Here is an 18,431-nt window from a genome sequence, read left to right as displayed (position 1 = left end):
CTAGATTACCTTTTGATTGAATAACTGGAGAATGTAGTCTGGTCAAGTTGACACATAAAACTGACCACCACAAAATGGAAATATTTCCTGTCTTTTTTGAGACCTGCATAATTCTGATACCAAAAGCCGACAAAATAGTTCAAGAAAAGCAAATTACAGGCCAATATTCTCATGAACAACAGAAACAAAAATTCTTGCCAAACATTAACAAATTACATACAATAATACATTAAAAAAAGATACTATATCATGACCAAGTGGAGTTTATTCCAGGAATGTAAGGTTAACCTTCAAATACCAATCACTATAATTCACATTAAAAGAATAAAGGTGAATAATCATATGATTATCTGAAGAGATGTAGAAAAAATATTTGTCCAAATTCAACACCTATTCTTTTTTTTTTTTTTTTTGCAGTACGCAGGCCTCTCACTGTTGTGGCCTCTCCCGTTGCGGAGCACAGACTCTGGATGCGCAGGCCCAGCGGCCATGGCTCAGGGGCCCAGCCGCTCCGCGGCATGTGGGATCTTCCTGGACCGGGGCACGAACCCGTGTCCCCTGCACCGGCAGGCGGACTCTCAACCACTGCGTCACCAGAAAAGACCTCAACACCTATTCTTGATTTAAAAAAAATAAAAAATAAAACTCTTGGCAATTGAGGAATTAAAGGAAAAGTTTTCAATCTGATAACAGATATCTACCTAAAAAAATCACAGTTCAGATCATTCATAATGAAAAAATATTGAAAGATTTTGCCCTAAGAGTACAAGAATGTCTTATCACTTCTATTCCATGCTGTACTGGAAACTCTAGCCACAACAATAAGTCTAAAAAGGAAAATAAATATTGGAAATGGAGAAGTAAAACTGTCATTATTTACAGCTGACATGACTGCTTATGTACAAAACCCTACAGAATTTTTAAAAGCACCACCACCAACTCCAGGAAATGCAAAATGAATTCACAAATAAATCAACTGTATTTCTATAAACTAGCAACAAGCAGTTGAAAATGGTATTAAAAACAATACAATAATGTCATGAAAAAAACATCAAATATTCAGGAATAAGTTAAACCAAAGAAGTGTAAGATGTCTATATTACAAAACATTCCTAAAATTAAAGAAAACCTAAATAAGTGGAGAGATACCATATTCATAATTGCAGATTCAACACTGTTAAGACTCAGACTCCTCAAATCAATCTATAGATAAAAGAAAATATTAATAAAAATTCCAGCAGGAAAAAACAGCTTGAAAAGGCTTCTAAAATTTACACAGAAAAGAATCTAGAATGATCAAAACAAGCTTGACAAAGAAGTACAAAATTAGAAGACTTAAACTACTGGATTTCAAGTCTTACTAAAATGTATAATAACCAAGACTGCAGTATTGGTATAAGGATAGATAAGCAGGTCGGTGGAACAAAATAAAGTTACAGACGCAGACGTCCTCAAATACAGTCAAATGATTTTTAACCAAGGTGCCAATTCAGTGCATAAAAGTGTTTTTAACAAATGTGGCTAGAATAACCGGAAAAAAATAAACCTCAACCATGTACTACTCTTCCATACACAAAAAATAACACAAGATGCATCAATTTCTAAAAAGACAGAATAGGAAAGTATCAATATCTTCACGCTCCTAAGGATAAAAAGATTTCTTAGGATACAAAAACATGAGCTACAAAAGAAACAAAAGGGTACATGTTAGACTTCATCAGAATTGAAACTTGATCTCCATTAAGGATGTAAAAAGGCAAGCCACAGACTGGAAGAAACTATTCACAAAGGAATAGTATGAAATATATATTAAAATAAATATCTCCAATGGGGATTTCAGGGAGGGGGTGGGGGAAGGGATCAACACACCACAGAAACCTCAAAATGACAAAGTCATTGTTCAGTGAGAGAGGCTGAGATGCTTTCTACACACTTTCCCTGACATCTCTACACAATGAAATGCAAGGGTCAGCGGTACTGAGACAAGCAAAGGCAGTTCCACTCTTTGCTTCTATAAAAGCAAGTGACCCAAGCTATGAGCCCCTGGTCTCAGGCTTGCTTTGTTCCCAATATCCAGATGCAGCCAGCTTGTTCTTTTGCGCTCCCCCCTCTGGAAAGAAATGACTGAGAACACCTCCTTCACATTTTCTTTTTCTTGGGCATTTTCACTTCATAAAGCTGCAGTCAATGTGTTTTGTGTGTGGTGAGGAGGGAATGACACGTTCCATGGTGGTCCCCGCCACTGCCAGCATTGGTGGCTCAAGCAACCTCAGGACTAGCCCTTTGTGTCCGTGAAAGGATATGAAAAGTCAGTTGTTTGAGCTCAGCCAAGCTGCTGATTTTTTTTTTCCCCTGAATGAGGGGTGTGTGGGGAAAAAGGTTTTGCAATTCAATTTTCCTCAATAAATTACAGCATTTTGCTGAGGGCAGCTATGTGCAAGTCCACATGCTCAGAGCAGTCCCAAACTTTTTTAAACAAAATTAAAATGCCTAAACCTGACTTCCACATCTTACCTTCGTCTTCACTTATTTTACTAATAGGAAGACTTCTTGGAAGTGATGATTTTAATGACAAGAACTGTAGATAATTAAGATTCCTTAATGTTATCTGGGACTCTGGCAAATCGTATGAAAACTACATTAATTTGAAATATTTCGTGCTCAACGGTCTATCTTGAAAATAATTGATTTTTATTCTGTGAGTCTACATGGGAAAGTGTCCATTAATATCTTCAGGGATTACAAACCTAGAATCTCTGTAATACAAACTCACGAGGCGATATTTATGAGCCTGGAAACTATCTGCGACAATTATTTTAATGCAACATAATGCCATTATCAGACTATTTCTCCTACTTAAAAATACAGGGCTTCCCTGGTGGCGCAGTGGTAGAGAGTCCGCCTGCCGATGCAGGGGACGCAGGTTCATGCCCCGGTCCGGGAAGATCCCACATGCCACGGAGCGGCTGGGCCCGTGAGCCATGGCCGCTGAGCCTGCGTGTCCGGAACCTGTGCTTTGCGACGGGAGAGGCCACAGCAGTGAGAGGCCCGCATACCGCAAAAAAACAAAAACAAAACAAAAAATACATGCGGTGTTTATTTATTTTAAAATTTTTATGTATTTATTTATTTGGCTGCACAGGGTCTTAGTTGCGGCACACAGGATCATCGATCTTTGTTGCGGCATGTGGGATCTTTTAGTTGTGGCATGCAACCTCTTAGTTGAGGCATGTGGGATCTAGTTCCCTGACCAGAGATCGAACCCAGGCCCCCTGCACTGGGAGGATGGAGTCCTAGCCACTGGACCACCAGGAGAGTCCCTACAAGTGGTCTTTCAAAAATAACTACCCATTATTTAGTGCTCAACATGCACTTAGATGTTATGCAAAGAATTTTATTAAAACGACTTCATTTTGTTTTCCCAACAACCCTTACGGAATTTGGTATTATTTTCTTTATTTTACAGATAAGGAGGTGTGGCTTTGTGGGACAGAGACAGTAAGAGGGAGAGCTAGGACTCAAGCTTGGAAAGGAAGACCGCGGGGCTCCCCACTCCACCACACTTTAAAGCTGTTGACGTCATAAATGATTATCATGTGGAATCACACTACATAATTTTTTTTTATGCTGCCTTCCTTCTTCCTTTGGAATTGCAAACAGCTCCACTTTGGCCACAGCAACTATAATGTGACTGGACAGGCAACATATCTGGTAGCTGCAAGAGTCAGTGTACATGATGGTGTACAAACTCGTGATCGCCCTCTGCTGGGATGTGGTCTCTGAATGACACTGCCTGTGGGAATGGACTGTCCTGCAGTATGGACCACTACTCAGAATCCAGGGTTTTCATCAGCCATACTTGGCATCGCTATTACAAGATATTAAATGAATTATCTGATATCTCATTTACGGGAATGACAAGGAATTAGATGAGGAAAAAGTATATGGAATAAACACTTTAGAAGTAGTAAAAATAAAAATGAACATGATCAAGTATCTTCCAAGGTTTATCAAATATACCAAGGATAAGCAGAATCATCAAAAATGAGTTCGAGCACATTTGGCACTAACTATGTCCTTTAAAACAGAAGTGAACAAACACCTTCAAGCCCCTTCCCGATTCCACCCTCAGTTGACGACAGAGAGAAAAGACTGGTTCCCACTGGGAACACGGCTTCAGCAGCCCCTCCTGCCCCACTATCCACAGAGGCCTTTTCCTCTCATCTGGGATCAAAGGTCGCTTTCTAGAAGCCACGCCCACCTCCTGGACCAGGCTCCCTTACTACCTCCAGCCCCACACCCAGTTTGCCTTCCAGGACTTCCCCCAGGGCGCTGCCACAGTTAGGATTCCAAAGGCGGCCAGGGGTGGATCTCTGTGTGTCTCCCTCCCCTTGGGGGCCTGGAGGGGAGGATTCCTGCCTGACCCACCCCCATACTTCAGGGCGTCAACGCTGATCCCTGTTTGTTGAGGGGAAGGAGGGGCAGAGGAAAATATTACCCACCACACACCCCCAACCCCAAAACTAAACACCCAACCAGCAACTCCTCCGCAGACCCTACATTCCGGATGGGCCTCTCTCTGGTTTTACTCAGACTCCTTCCAGGAGTAGCCTGCCTTCACTTCAGCTTCCTCCACGCCTCCTGAATTTGCAGCCCTTTGCAGTCTGGCCCCGCCCATCTGAAACCTGCTTCTTAGGTCACCAGAAGCCTCCTGATTTCTAAATCAACTGACAACTTTCCAGGGACTTAGCTTCTCCTTTGCATCGAACAGGCCTGCCCTTCCTCGGTTCCCCAACCTATTTCCTCCTCTCTTCCTTGCTGTTCATTGTGTGTCTCCTCTGCTTCCCTCCTCTCTTGGCTTCCTCTCTGAATATGGAGGCTTCCGTAAGTTTCTGATCTTGGTCCCTAAAAATGCTTCACTCTCTCTGGGCAATCTTTTTTTTTTGCGGTACACGGGCCTCTCACTGTTGCAGCCTCTCCCGTTGCGGAGCACAGGCTCCGGACGCGCAGGCTCAGCGGCCATGGCTTACGGGCCCAGCCACTCCACGGCATGTGGGATCTTCCCAGACCGGGGCACGAACCCGTGTCCCCTGCATCGGCAGGCAGACTCTCAACCACTGCGCCACCAGGGAAGCCCTCTCTGGGCAATCTGATCCATCGTCACAGATTCAGCTATTACCTGCTCAGTGAAGAATACGCAGGCACCAGGCTCATCCCAGGTCTCTCTCTCAAACACCAGACTCTTACTTCCAATGACCTGCAGGACGCCTCCACCTGGAGGTCCCAAACTTCAAGATAACTGAACTAAAAGTGGCAGAGCTGGGACTGGGAATCAGTGAGACCAGAATTTTCTCTCCTCACACGACTGCGCATGTTTTATCTGAAATCAGGTAGCATCTATCCCTGTCCCTCTGTACGTCATACAAAAACATGTGACGGATTCTGATCATGATGGTTAACTAACCATGGGCTCAGCACACGGTGGGCCCGCCAGCTTTGGAAACCTAACCTTGGCCTTGCCTGTAGTAGCAAAGAAACAGAACCTTTCACAAAATCTCAATGTAGTTAATGATCACTGTCAAAACGTGACACTGTTATAGTGAAAGACTGCTTCTGGGGATAAATCACATGGCTTAACCCAGCAGGACATATTTATAACATAAGTTTGCAGAAGAGAAAAATAAAATCAGACATATCCCATCAAACATCTTTGCAGTAAAAGTACTCTGCCTCTGAGTCACCGCTTAGTTCACGTTGGTAAACAGTGGAAGCCTCTGCCCATAGGCTATGCTGTTAGCAGTGAGATATTCATTGCTGCATGTCTCTGTGCAGCTTCTGATAAATACATTTCATTACCAAAATTAATTAATTAATGAAGAAAGTCCCCAAAGCCTGAATCACTTTAAAGCAGACAAAATTCAGTAACAGAAAAAACATCCCACATGAGCAACAATACTGAATGAGAGGATGAGAGATGAGATGACCCAACATTATTCTTTAGAACCTCAAGTTCACAGACAAAACAAAGGCTGGATACAAGATATTCCTGTGGGTATTTCTGGTTTTTTTTTAAAGACACCTTAAGACAGAGCAATCAACGTGTGAAAAGAAAAGCTGTCTATAAAAACAAAAAAAGACATTTTCTGAGATGACTTTGATCCCATATCTCTGTATCTTCCATTACTGCTCTCTGTTGTCTTTGCTCAAGTATTATTTTCACCTTATTATTACTATTCCTTTCTTTGTAAGTAACCCCACCTGGCTTTATCCAAAAAAAAAAAAACTGGTGCAGTAAATATTTGTCCTTTGTGGTAATCCGATGCATAATTTAGTTAATCTAGGCTATCTTTCCGTGAGAGGTGATTGTTTTTCTCTGTTTTGAAATGTGCTCACAGTTAAAGGGAATCCACGCCAGACAGCTGAACGGCAGCGGGAGAACCACTTACCAAGCATGTCACTGCTTTGAACCAACCTTGACCGTGACTGTGTAGCCACTCCTACAGCAGGTGTCACTCATGTTAACTCAGCCTCCCGATCACAACCATACCTTTCTCTTACAAACGTGGCCTTTTACTTAATTAAGATAACACAGTCAGGCTGAAAGGCCCATCTCAGCCCCTGTGAAAAGGCCTTGAAAAACAGGCACTTTGCTTTGCGCTGTGAGAACTCTGACATGACTGTTAGTTACCTGGATGAAATCAAGAAATGTCAGGGGCAGCAAGTCATCCATATGCCCAACGTCTTTGGAGAAACGATTCAAAATTCTTCCTGCAAGAACAGGATATGAGAAATTACTCATTTCCCCACACAAGCCCTTTAAGAGAAACATCTCACGAACAAATCAAAACAATATTTTTAAAGTATATGTATGTAATATATTACAGATTCATATGAAATAAGCCAATGTCAGTGGTAAAGAAAGAGAAAATAGAATGATATCTAAAGAGAAACAAAAATGCCACCAACTGGCAGTGGGTGGGGGAGCCGAAATTGAAACCTGGTTTTTATTACAAAAGACTGGGGGGAAGGGCTTCCCTGGTAGCGTAGTGGTTAAGAATCCGCCTGCCAATGCAGGGGACGCGGGTTCGAGCCCTGGTCTGGGAAGATCCCACATGCCACGGAGCAACTAAGCCCGTGCACCACAACTACCAAGCCTGTGTTCTAGAGCCCGCACGCCACAACTACTGAGCCCACGCACCACAACTACTGAGCCCACGCGCCACAATTACTGAAGCCTAAATGCCTAGAGCCCGTGCTCCGCAACAAGAGAAACCACCACATTGAGAATCCCGCACACCACAACGAAGAGTAGTCCCCGCTCACCGCAACCAGAGAAAGCCTGTGCGCAGCAACGAAGACCCAATGCGGCTAAAAATAAAATAAATAAACTTATTTAAAAAAAAAAGAACACGGGGAAAATCTTGTGGCAGTATCGGGAAGGGCTGGTGGATTTGAGAATGTTCCCTCCTTTTAGATCCATCCCGTCTAAGACTCATTCCAAGTGCTAAGTCAGCAAATAAACAGTTGCACAATACCTAAATTAATCCTAATTGTCACACTAATTTTGCTTTAGTGATCAAAAGTAATTTTGCTAAGTGATACTTTTTAAATAAACATAATTATAACTTCTCTGTAATGTTTTCCCTCCAGATGGTTCACAGGACCTCACATCTTGGGAAATTGTAGATTCCTGCCATTTCCAAGTTGTGAGTTTACTATTGGGGTAATAAGTTGTTATTTTCAGAGGTGCACTGGGTGTGACAAACACAGACTGATGCTTAAGCATCCAGGAAGACCAGAGGGATGGAAGCAGGAAAACAGAAACATTAGTGACTAAAGATCATCACTGATTTTATTTCCCTTCTCAGAATCCACAAAAACAGTGTATCCTAAAGGCTGCAGGATTGGAAGATGAGAAATAATTTCTAATAAATATCTAGTGTAAACTAAAAATGCCGCCTGCCGTATCAAGTAAACAAAGGATGCTGCAGCCATCAGGCACTGCAGCCAACCCCGCGATGGTGCACCCTGAGGAAACTCAGGATGAGAAAACACAGGATACTGGCCCCGGAGAGCTGAGGTGCACATCAAAGGAATGATTTCAGTGAGCCTGGACTGTTGCATCTTCCCATACATAGAAAAGCAGTAAATTCCCTAACTTGAGATATCTGGTTTTCTTTTATTAACAGTAATCTTTTGATATGCTGGCTACCTGTTCTTTGTTGCAAAAACTACAATGTATCCTGGCTCCGCCCCTGCCTTGCCTCTTTGGAGCAGTGTCTCAGAGCTATCTCAGAGGCGTGGCCCGGGCTTAAGTCCTCAGTTTTGTCCACAGAATAAAGCATAACTCTCAACTTTTAGGTTGTACATTTTTTTTTCAGTCGACACTAGTCGTTTTATGATTAAATTTAAAGAAATTGAAGACACGCACACACACATACACACAAACATATAGCCTATTTTGGGGTAGCAACTCCTGAGAAATATGTTATCTAGGCCCCTGAACTTCTTTCATAATTGAGGCTCCAGGAAGCCAGCCTGCAGGTGAGATGTGGGGCCTCTAGGTGCTCTTCCTGACCTCTGTCAGAGGTGACTTTCTCCCGAGGCCCTTCACACCAAGCCACAGCTGGACACTGAATGAGCAGAGGCTGGGCGCTGAGTTTCCGCTGCCGGGATGAGCCAGCTCTGCTGTCCTCCGCGGGGCGCCTGGCTCACCGGAAGCACAGGGTGCGCCCAAGCCGGGGGCTGCAGACATTGGAGGCTTTCGCCCTCAGCCAGGCCAGGCCGTTACAGGCTGGGCCTCAATTCTCCTGTCTCAGGCTTAGGAAATACAGACTCCAGAAACCGTCTTTTAGTGACACGTTTGGAGGACCAGGGACAAATTTTCGGAGCCTCTAGGAATGCTTGCTTTAGAAGGTGATTCTCAGGATTAAAAGGCTCATGCAGGTGAAGAACCCAGTCACAATGCCCGGTGAGTTAACAGGTGCTCAGCCACCAAGGTGAGGTACTGACTATTCCCCCCAGGTTCTGCAGCATCACGTCACCTCGGAAAGTCTACCAGACACTGTAGCAACGTCCACCTGTTAAAATGCACTTGCTGATTCAGGAGTGCTGGGGGAGCTAGAGAGTCTGCATTTCTTCCCAGCTGTCAGGTGACCCCCGTTTAAACTATTTCCCAGATCACACTTCGAGGGGCAAGAGCTTGGGCTATGATTTAATCAATTCTGCTTTAAAAATATTAAAATCAGATGGACAATTTTTCCACATATTCTTATGGATTTTGCGGCCTCCCAGTCATTTTTTAACTTCCCAAAGTAGCAATATAGAAATAAGGAAAACACACGTCACAAAAGACATAGTTTAAATGCTTGTGATTTCTTTGACGGAAAAATGCAACTTTTTAACATAGCAGGATTCAGAAACACTGCAAGTATGATTTTTCTTAGAAGGTGTTGAAAGCAGTACAAGAATTTTTTAAGATGAAAAGGCTACTCAGGGATGAACAGTAAGTGAAAACTACCCCTTTACCTTTCACCAGATGTGCAAGTCTTAAGGTCTGAGAGACCCAGGGTTGGCAAATAGTGTAAAATACAAGGAAAACAAAAACAATGAGAAAAACTATCTCCCCACATACAATGACTACAAAAATGGAACCGAACATCAAAGCAGGTCAAAAAACTAAAGTCTTGTTCACCAATGAGCTGAGTGTAGAAAATGTGAAATCAGAAAGTTCAGTAGCTACTTCCTTGCGCTAAGAAACATTAAGAGAATGAATGGTATTTGCAGAGTATTTCATCGGGCTTAGGGACAGACTGTTGGAGACAGAGCTGTGATTTTAAGTTCATGGCCTCATAGTGTTAAAGTTTTCTCAAAAGTCTCCAAATGAAATCCTTACGATGAATTCCCTTCACACACATGCCATGACTCTTCATCCAAATGACATGTGCTCCCTGCTGGAGTATCTCCAGGGTGGTAGAGGGAAGGGGGATTCACATGAACACCGGGAACCCAATCCATTTTCAGTCTGTTCTGTTAGACAGGGATTTCTCACATCAAACCGAATCTTGCCTTCCTAGAACATCCAACCTCTGCCACTTCTTCTGCCCTTATAACCACACAAAGGGAACCTAATTTCTCTTGATATGACAGCCTTTCAAATACTCGACTGAAGTGAATCATATCCTTTCCAGCAACTACTCCCTGGTGCCTCAATGATCCCTCATAAGGCTCGGTGTCCTATCTTGGCCGCTGCCTCTTGTCCAGACTCAGATGGACAGTCTCAGTTAATGCCTTGCGCCCAGTATTAAAATCAGTACCCCAGGTACTGGGGTAAATTGGTTTCACCACCTCCTCTATCCTGCATAGGATATAGTGAATCATAAAGCCAACAATAACAGTACATTCTGGAGGCCAGATCACATTTTGGACACATGTAAAATGAAAATCCACATCGCTCTGCACAGGTAGATTTGGGGGAACAACTGAGCGATATGTATAAACAACTCTAAGAGTGCATCCCTTCTGACCCCAAAATTCCATTTCTAGGAACATATCCCCAAGAGTTAATAAGTTCATCAAAAGGCTGAATGTGGCATATCTGTCAAGTCAAAAGTAGAAAACAACCCGAACAAGCCTGAAACAAGTCTATAATGTACTATGTACAATTTTAATTTTTTTGGACTTTCTACGATAACTGCATATTGTGTAAAAAGGTAAAGCAGGGAGGGGAGAGCAAGAGAAAGACAGGGAAAGAGGGTCAGGAGGAAGAAGGAGGTAAAAGGGAGGAGGGAGGGAGGAAAAGGGGGGGAAGAGAGGAGGAGGGAGGTACCCCCCTTGAAGTCCATGGTATCCAAGAACCATCAGGGTCCTCCTAACTGCTCTGGTTCACAGTTTTCTATCTTGTCCATAAGACAGAATATCATGAACGATGACATTTGAACTTCTTGTCAAAATACAAATTCAGGATGATCATATTTTAAGAACCGAGTCTACAATCTAAGCGGGAGTCAGTCACCTCTAGAATTCTAACACCTGACCCATACCCAGGACTCCTCTGCTTACTTATAACCAAACTGTAATTTAAAACTTGGAAGTTCCCATGTCTAATCTGGGCCTTATTATTTTTTTTAAAACAACAAAAAAAGGTATATTTACATACAAAATACCGAAGTATATTTTTATTGAGGTATATTTTACATCTCATGAAATTCGCCCATTTCAGGTGTACAATTCAATGAATCTTTGTAACTTTACTGAGTGATGCAACCGTCACCAAAAATCAGTTTTAAGACACTTTTATGCCCACAGTGAGATCCCTTGTGCCATTTACAGGACTCCCACTCCCAGCCTCAGGCAACCACTAATCTACTTTCTTTCTCTATAAATTTGCTTTTTCAGGACATAACATCCAAATGGAATCGTGCAATAATGTGGTCTCTCGGTCTGACTTTTTCACTCAGTGTAATGTTTTTGAGGTTCGCCATGATGTAGTGTGTGTCTTTTTGAGCCCCATTCTTTACCACAAAGTGGTGTTAGGCACCAGCAAAAAAAGACCCCACACTAGGCCACACCTGACCTTGAGGGTAAGTCAGAACAGATGTTTCGTGAACGCTTTGATAACGTGAACTTGTTTATATGGGCCCACAGCTAGCTTCACTAATGGTTCTAGAACCTAATTCTTTTGATTAGAATCAGCCGTTGCAGAGATTCAGCATCCAGGAGTCCTGGGTCAAGGCCAGGCTCTGAGTCCAGTGGAATGTGGTGGGGCAGGGAGGACAATAAAAGATCCATTGTCCTGGTGAGAAATGGGATCTACGTCCAATCAGCCAATGGAGAAAAAGAGCGGAGTCCCTCCAAAGGGGCAAAGAAAATATACCTGAACCTTCCAGGTACCGTGCAAGGGGATGGGGCAAAATGGGTCCAATGGAGAGGGTGTTCAGTGGAACACGGAGACGGTCACCAGGCTGAAAAGGACCCCTGCGTGCATGAGGGAGCCACTAAGGCAGGCGGGCCAGCCTGGACATCCTGCATCACCTTACACAAACTCATTCAGCTCGGACGAGCCTGAGAACAGGAGAGGGAGCTGCGGAAGTCAGGGCGCTCCGCATTTTCTTAGTCTTTGCTGTTAGAACAGGCCATCAGTATGGTGGCAGCCTAAAGAATGTCGTGAAATAGAGCAACAGGATTTAGGAAACCGTCAGTGGAAACACCACCAAGTTCTGGTACTCAGCAGCAAGAGGCCTTTAGGCAACTAAGCAACATCTCCACCTACATCCCAACACCCTGTCCAATAATAGTTTTTAAATGTCTACTGATATGTTACAATGGATCAATTACTCCTCTTTACTTCTTAAGGGCCTGGAGTTTATAAGGTAAAACTATCAGGTATCAAATATTTTACCCAAATAAGTGCCAAGATTCATCCTGAATATAAAACTAAATCCCAGGGAAACGTATTAGGTGTTTGACAGTTTCTCTTCCTTGACTGACAGACAACAGAACTTGGAAGCTTGGATAGTCTGGTTCCGTGAACCACAGCTTCCACAGAGCCAACATATGTGGTTTTCTCTTCATGACATCCCATACCAGAACCAAAGCCGACCATAAATAACCTAGTCCAAATTCCACTTTTGAAAATAAGCTACAGGGAAGCGTTCAATTTAATCTACCACTAAAGAGCAGATTAAATAGATTTAATCTATTGACTCAAGAGTAAATAATTCATGACCCCTAAACCTTCTGGGCTAACTAGGCCTGTGTTTGCAGTACTTATTTTGGCTTGTATTTTCTTGAAGGAATGAAGTCCCACTAATAGATACAGGAGGGGGAGGCAAGATAACACTGGTGTGCCGGCTGCTCTAAGATTAGTGACCTCGAAGATTTAAACTTGGTCCCAAATCCTTGAATAACAACTCAGCGTCTGGAGAAGCCTACAGGTCTTGAACATGAAGAGCCTGGTTAACTGGTCATGAGCACTCAGGCTGTGATAACAGACATCCAGTCCCACTTAATGCTCCCACCTTTATGGCTGTAGTTTTCACATTAACTGACAAAGTGGAGGGACTTCACAGCTGTTATAGCATGTACTCCTCCAACTGCTTTCTCTCCACGGCTTCGTAAGACGAGATCTGTGTGGGCCTCTGCAGTTCACCATCCTGTGCTCCACACGGGGCCTGGACTAAACAACATGTGCTGAATAAATCCACACAAGATGCTGCCCTCGACAGTCTCATGTAATCCTCACGACAGTCTTGTGAAACAGGAGGGGCAGCAGTTATTCCCATTTCACAGGAGAGGAAGTTCTCAGACACCACGTAGTCAGTGTCACGAAGATTCATTAGGCACTGACCACGTTCTCAGCACTGTGACTATATGAACCTGCTTAATGTCTACAATATTAAGATATAGATAAGGTAGGTGTGAGTAGTATCCCCGTTTTACAGATAAGAAAACCGAGAAACAGAGAATTTAAGTAACTAGCACGTAAGTATTAACATAACTATAACCAGCTATCACTATTAGTAACCAGAACAAGGACTGAACTCAGGCAGTTGGCTCCAGAGTCCATAGTTTTACGGTACATGGGCCTCTCACTGTTGTGGCCTCTCCCGTTGAAGAGCACAGGGTCCGGACGCACAGGCTCCGGACACACAGGCTCCACGGCCATGGCTCATGGGCCCAGCCGCTCCGCGGCATGTGGGATCCTCCCGGACCAGGGCACGAACCCGTGTCCCCTGCATCGGCAGGCGGACTCTCAACCACTGCGCCACCAGGGAAGCCCCAGAGTCCATACTTTTAAACCAAGGCAGACAACATCCTGCCTTGAGATGTGCGTGTCCAAGAGTATCTATCTGCTTTGGCCTCGGTCATGCAGCTAGTTGATGGCCAGGCCAAGGCCACTCCCATCTTCCTTCCAGCCCACATCCCTGCCTTGACAGTTGCTATCAATCATCACCTGCAAAAACAAAGCCACTCTGGGCCTCATCACGAGTCTAAACAACTGAACAGAGTGGGCATGTATGCTGCTGAACGAACTCTTCACAGGAACCCAGGTCAGGAGGCTACCTTCCGAAGCAAGACAGGTGGAAGGTCTCAGGGTGGAGGAAGCAACCAGTGGGAAACCTAGAGGGACACTCAGATCAAGAAACTTACTACCGAAGAGCCACCTGCTACATGCCACAAAGCCTCTTACGTGTCACCAAAAGTCCACGGTCAAACTATAGAGCTAATTTTATTGAAGAGGATGTTTACATTTTACCAATCTTATATCTTAATTCGTTTTTTATTACCATTTTATTTATTTTTTTAACGTCAGAACGTACGAATTTAATGAATTTAACATCGTACTATTCCTTAGGATACCCCGTACTTAAAGGCCCTGATTCTAAGCTCCGGTTGGCAGCTTCCTCCACAACGGTATCTTGTTCTTCTCTGAAAGTGGAGTCCAAACCCCATCATCTCCAGGCAGCTTCCAAATCTAGCGTCATTCCGTGAACTTCCCGAAGACGTTCTCTTTACCCTTTTCTCCTAGGATGGCAGGCATGTCACACCATGGCTTCTCTCCTTCTGCGGATGCAGAGCTTCTCCCAGACCAAGATGCTGCTCAATCAGTTCTCAGGCCGCTCTCTGCACAGTGCTTGGCGTATGGTACACAGTCACTGAAGATTTTATTTTTAATTGGGGTATAGTTGTTTTACAAGGTTGTATTAGTTTCTACCATACAGAGAAGTAGAGTTCCCTGTGCTATACAACAGGTTCTTATTAGTTATCTACTTTATACATATTAGTGTCAATCCCAATCTCCCAATTCATCCCACCCTCCCCCCGCCCCCCGCTTTACCCCCTTGGTGTCCATACGTTCGTTCTCTACATCTGTGTCTCTATTTCTGCCTTGCAAACCAGTTCATCTGTATCATTTTTCTAGATTCCTCATATATGCTCTAATATATTTGTTTGTCTCTTTCTGATTTGCTTCACACTGTATAACAGTCTCTAGGTCCATCCACACAAATGACCCAATTTCATTCCTTTTTATGACGGAGTAATATTCCATTGTATATATGTACCACATCTTCTTTATCCATTCGTCTGTCGATGGACACTTAGGTTGCTTCTATGACCTGGATATTGTAAAGAGTGCTGCAATGAACATTGGGGTGCGTGTGTCTTTGTGAATTACGGTTTTCTCTGGGTATATACCCAGTAGTGGGATTGCTGGGTCATATGGTAATTCTATTTTTAGTTTTTTAAGGAACCTCCATACTGTTCTCCATAGTGGCTGTATCAATTTACATTCTTACCAACAGTGCAAGAGGGTTCCCTTTTCACCACACCCTCTCCAGCATTTGTTGTTTGTAGATTTTCTGATGATGCCCATTCTAACTGGTGTGAGGAGATACCTCATTGTACTTTTGATTTGCATTTCTCTAATAATTAGTGATGTTGAGCAGCTTTTCATGTGCCTCTTGGCCATCTGTACGTCTTCTTTGCAGAAATGTCTACTTAGGTCTTCATCCCATTTTTTGATTGGGTTGTTTGTTGTTTTGATATTGAGCTGCATGAGCTGTTTATATATTTTGGAGATTAATCCTTTGTCTGCTGGTTCATTTGCAAATATTTTCTCCCATTCTGAGGGTTGTTTTTTCGTCTTGCTTATAGCTTTCTTTGCTGTGCAAAAGCTTTTCAGTTTCATTAGCTCCCATTTGTTTATTTTTCTTTTATTTCCATTATTCTAGGAGGTGGGTCAAAAAAAATCTTGCTGTGATTTATGTCAAAGAGTGTTCTTCCTACGTTTTCCTCTAAGAGTTTTATAGTGTCTCATCTCACATTTAGGTCTCTAATCCATTCTGAGTATATTTTTGTGTATGGTGTTAGGGCATGTTCTAATTTCATTCTTTAACATGTAACTGTCCAATTTCCCCAGCACCACTTACTGAAGAGACTGTATTTTCTCCATTGTCCATCCTTGCCTCCTTTGTCATAGATTAGTTGACCATAGGTGCATGGGTTTATCTCTGGGCTTTCTATCCTGTTCCATTGATCTATATTTCTGTTTTTGTGCCAGTATCATATTGTCTTGATTACTGTAGCTTTGTAGTATAGTCTGAAGTCAGGGAGTCTGATTCATCCAGCTCTGTTTTTTCCCCTCAAGATTGCTTTGGCTATGTGGGGTCTTTTTTGTCTCCATATAAACTTTAAGATGTTTTGCTCTAGTTCTGTAAAAAAAATGCCCTTGGTGGGCTTCCCTGGTGGCACAGTGGTTGAGAATCTGCCTGCCAATGCAGGGGACACGGGTTCGAGCCCTGGTCTGGGAAGATCCCACATGCCGCAGAGCAACTGCACCCGTGAGCCACAACTACTGAGCCTGTGCATCTGGAGCCTGTGCTCCACAACAGGAGAGGCCGCGACAGTGAGAGGCCCATGCACCGCGATGAAGAGTGGCCCCCGCTCGCCACAACTAGAGAAAGCCCTCACATAGAAACGAAGACCCAATGCAGCGAAATAAATAAATAAATAAATAAAATTTATTTTTTAAAAAAATGCCATTGGTAATTTGATAGGGATTGTACTGAATCTGTAGATTGCTTTGGGTAGTACAGTCATTTTCACAATATTGATTCTTCCAATCCAAGAACATGGTATATCTCTCCATCTGTTTGTGTCATCTTTGATTTCTTTCATCAGTGTCTCATAGTTTTCTGAGTACAGGTCTTTTACCTCCTTAGGTAGGTTTATTCCTAGGTATTTTATTCTTTTCGTTGCAATGGTGAATCGGATAGTTTCTTTAATTTCTCTTTCTGATCTTTTGTTGTTAGTGTATAGGAATGCAAGAAATCTCTATTGCATTAATTTTGTATCCTGCAACTTTACCAAATTCATTGCTTAGCTCTAGTAGTTTTCTGGTGGCATCTTTAGGACTTTCTATGTATAGTATCATAACATCTGCAAACAGTGACAGTTTTACTTCTTCTTTCCAATTTGTATTCCTTTTATTTCTTTTTCTTCTCTGATTGCCATGGCTAGGATTTCCAAAACAATGTTGAATAATAGTGGCGAGAGTGGACATCCTTGTCTTGTTCCTGATCTTAGAGAAAATGCTTTCAGCTTTTCCCCATTGAGTATGATTGTTGGCTGTAGGTTTGTCATATATGGCCTTTATTATGTTGAGGTAGGTTCCCTCTATGCCCACTTTCTGGAGAGTTTTTATCATAAATGGGTGTTGGATTTTGTCAAGAGCTTTTTCTGCATCTATTGAGACGATCATATGGTTTTTATACTTCAATTTGTTAATATGGTGTATTACATTGATTGATTTGCATATATTGAAGAATCTTTGCATCCCTGGGATAAATCCCACTTGACACAGTGTATGATCCTTTTAATGTGTTGTTGGATTCTGTTTGCTAGTATTTGGTTGAGGATTTTTGCATCTATATTCATCAGTGATATTGGTCTGTAATTTTCTTTTTTTATAGTATCTTTGGTTTTGGTATCAGGGTGATGGTGGCCTTGTAGAATGAGTTTGGGAGTGTTCCTTCCTCTGCAACTTTTTTGGAAGAGTTTGAGGAGGATGGGTGTTAGCTCTTCTGTAAATGTTTGATAGAATTCACCTGGGAAGCCATCTGGTCCTGGACTTCTGTTTGTTGGAAGATTTTTAATCATAGTTTCAATTTCATTACTTGTGATTGGTCTGTTCATATTTTCTATTTCTTCCTGGTTCAGTCTTGGAAGGTTATACCTTTCTAAGAATTTGTCCATTTCATCCAGGTTGCCCATTTTATTGGCACAGAGTTGCCTGTAGTAGTCTCTTATGATGCTTTGTATTTCTGTGGTGTCCATTGTAACTTTTTCATTTCTAATTTTATTGATTTGAGTCCTCTCCCTCTTTTTCTTGATGAGTCTGGCTAAAGGTTTATCAATTTTGTTTATCTTCTCAAAGAACCAGCTTTTAGCTTCATTGATCTTTGTTACTGTTTTCTTTGTTTCTATTTCATTTACTTCTACTCTGATCTTTATGATTTCTTTCCTTCTATTAACTTTGGGTTTTGTTTGTTCTTCTTTCTCTAGTTCCTTTAGGTGTAAGGTTAGATTGTTTATTTGAGATTTTTCATGTTTCTTGCAGTAGAACTGTATTGCTATAAACTTCCTCTTCGAACTGCTTTTGCTGCATCCCATAGGTTTTGGATCATCATGTTTTCATTGTAATTTGTCTCTAGGTATTTTTTGAATTCCTCTTGAATTTCTTTAGAGATCTCTTGGTTATTTAGTAGTATATTGTTTAGCCTCCATTTGTCCACATTCATTATGGTCTTCTTCCTGTAATTTATTTCTAATGTCATAGCACTGTGGTCAGAAAAGATGCTCGATACGATTTCGATTTTCTTAAATTTACTGAGGCTTGATTTGTGACCCAAGATGTGATCTATCCTGGA

General features: G+C 42.4%; 1 protein-coding gene across 1 annotated transcript in view; it reads right to left on the bottom strand.

Annotated features, from left to right (window-relative positions):
• The window catches only part of LOC132413627 (ATP-binding cassette sub-family C member 4-like), a 166,363-nt gene that overhangs the window by 77,697 nt on the left and 70,235 nt on the right, over positions 1-18,431 (bottom strand). The window contains exon 13 of the mRNA XM_059995698.1: positions 6,689-6,768. Coding sequence (XP_059851681.1) covers positions 6,689-6,768 — 80 coding nt within the window. The remainder of the gene's footprint in view (positions 1-6,688; positions 6,769-18,431) is intronic.

The sequence above is a fragment of the Delphinus delphis genome, chromosome 18 (assembly GCF_949987515.2).
Source record: "Delphinus delphis chromosome 18, mDelDel1.2, whole genome shotgun sequence".
Classification (NCBI taxonomy): domain Eukaryota; kingdom Metazoa; phylum Chordata; class Mammalia; order Artiodactyla; family Delphinidae; genus Delphinus; species Delphinus delphis.
This window is presented reverse-complemented; position numbering and strand designations above follow the sequence as displayed.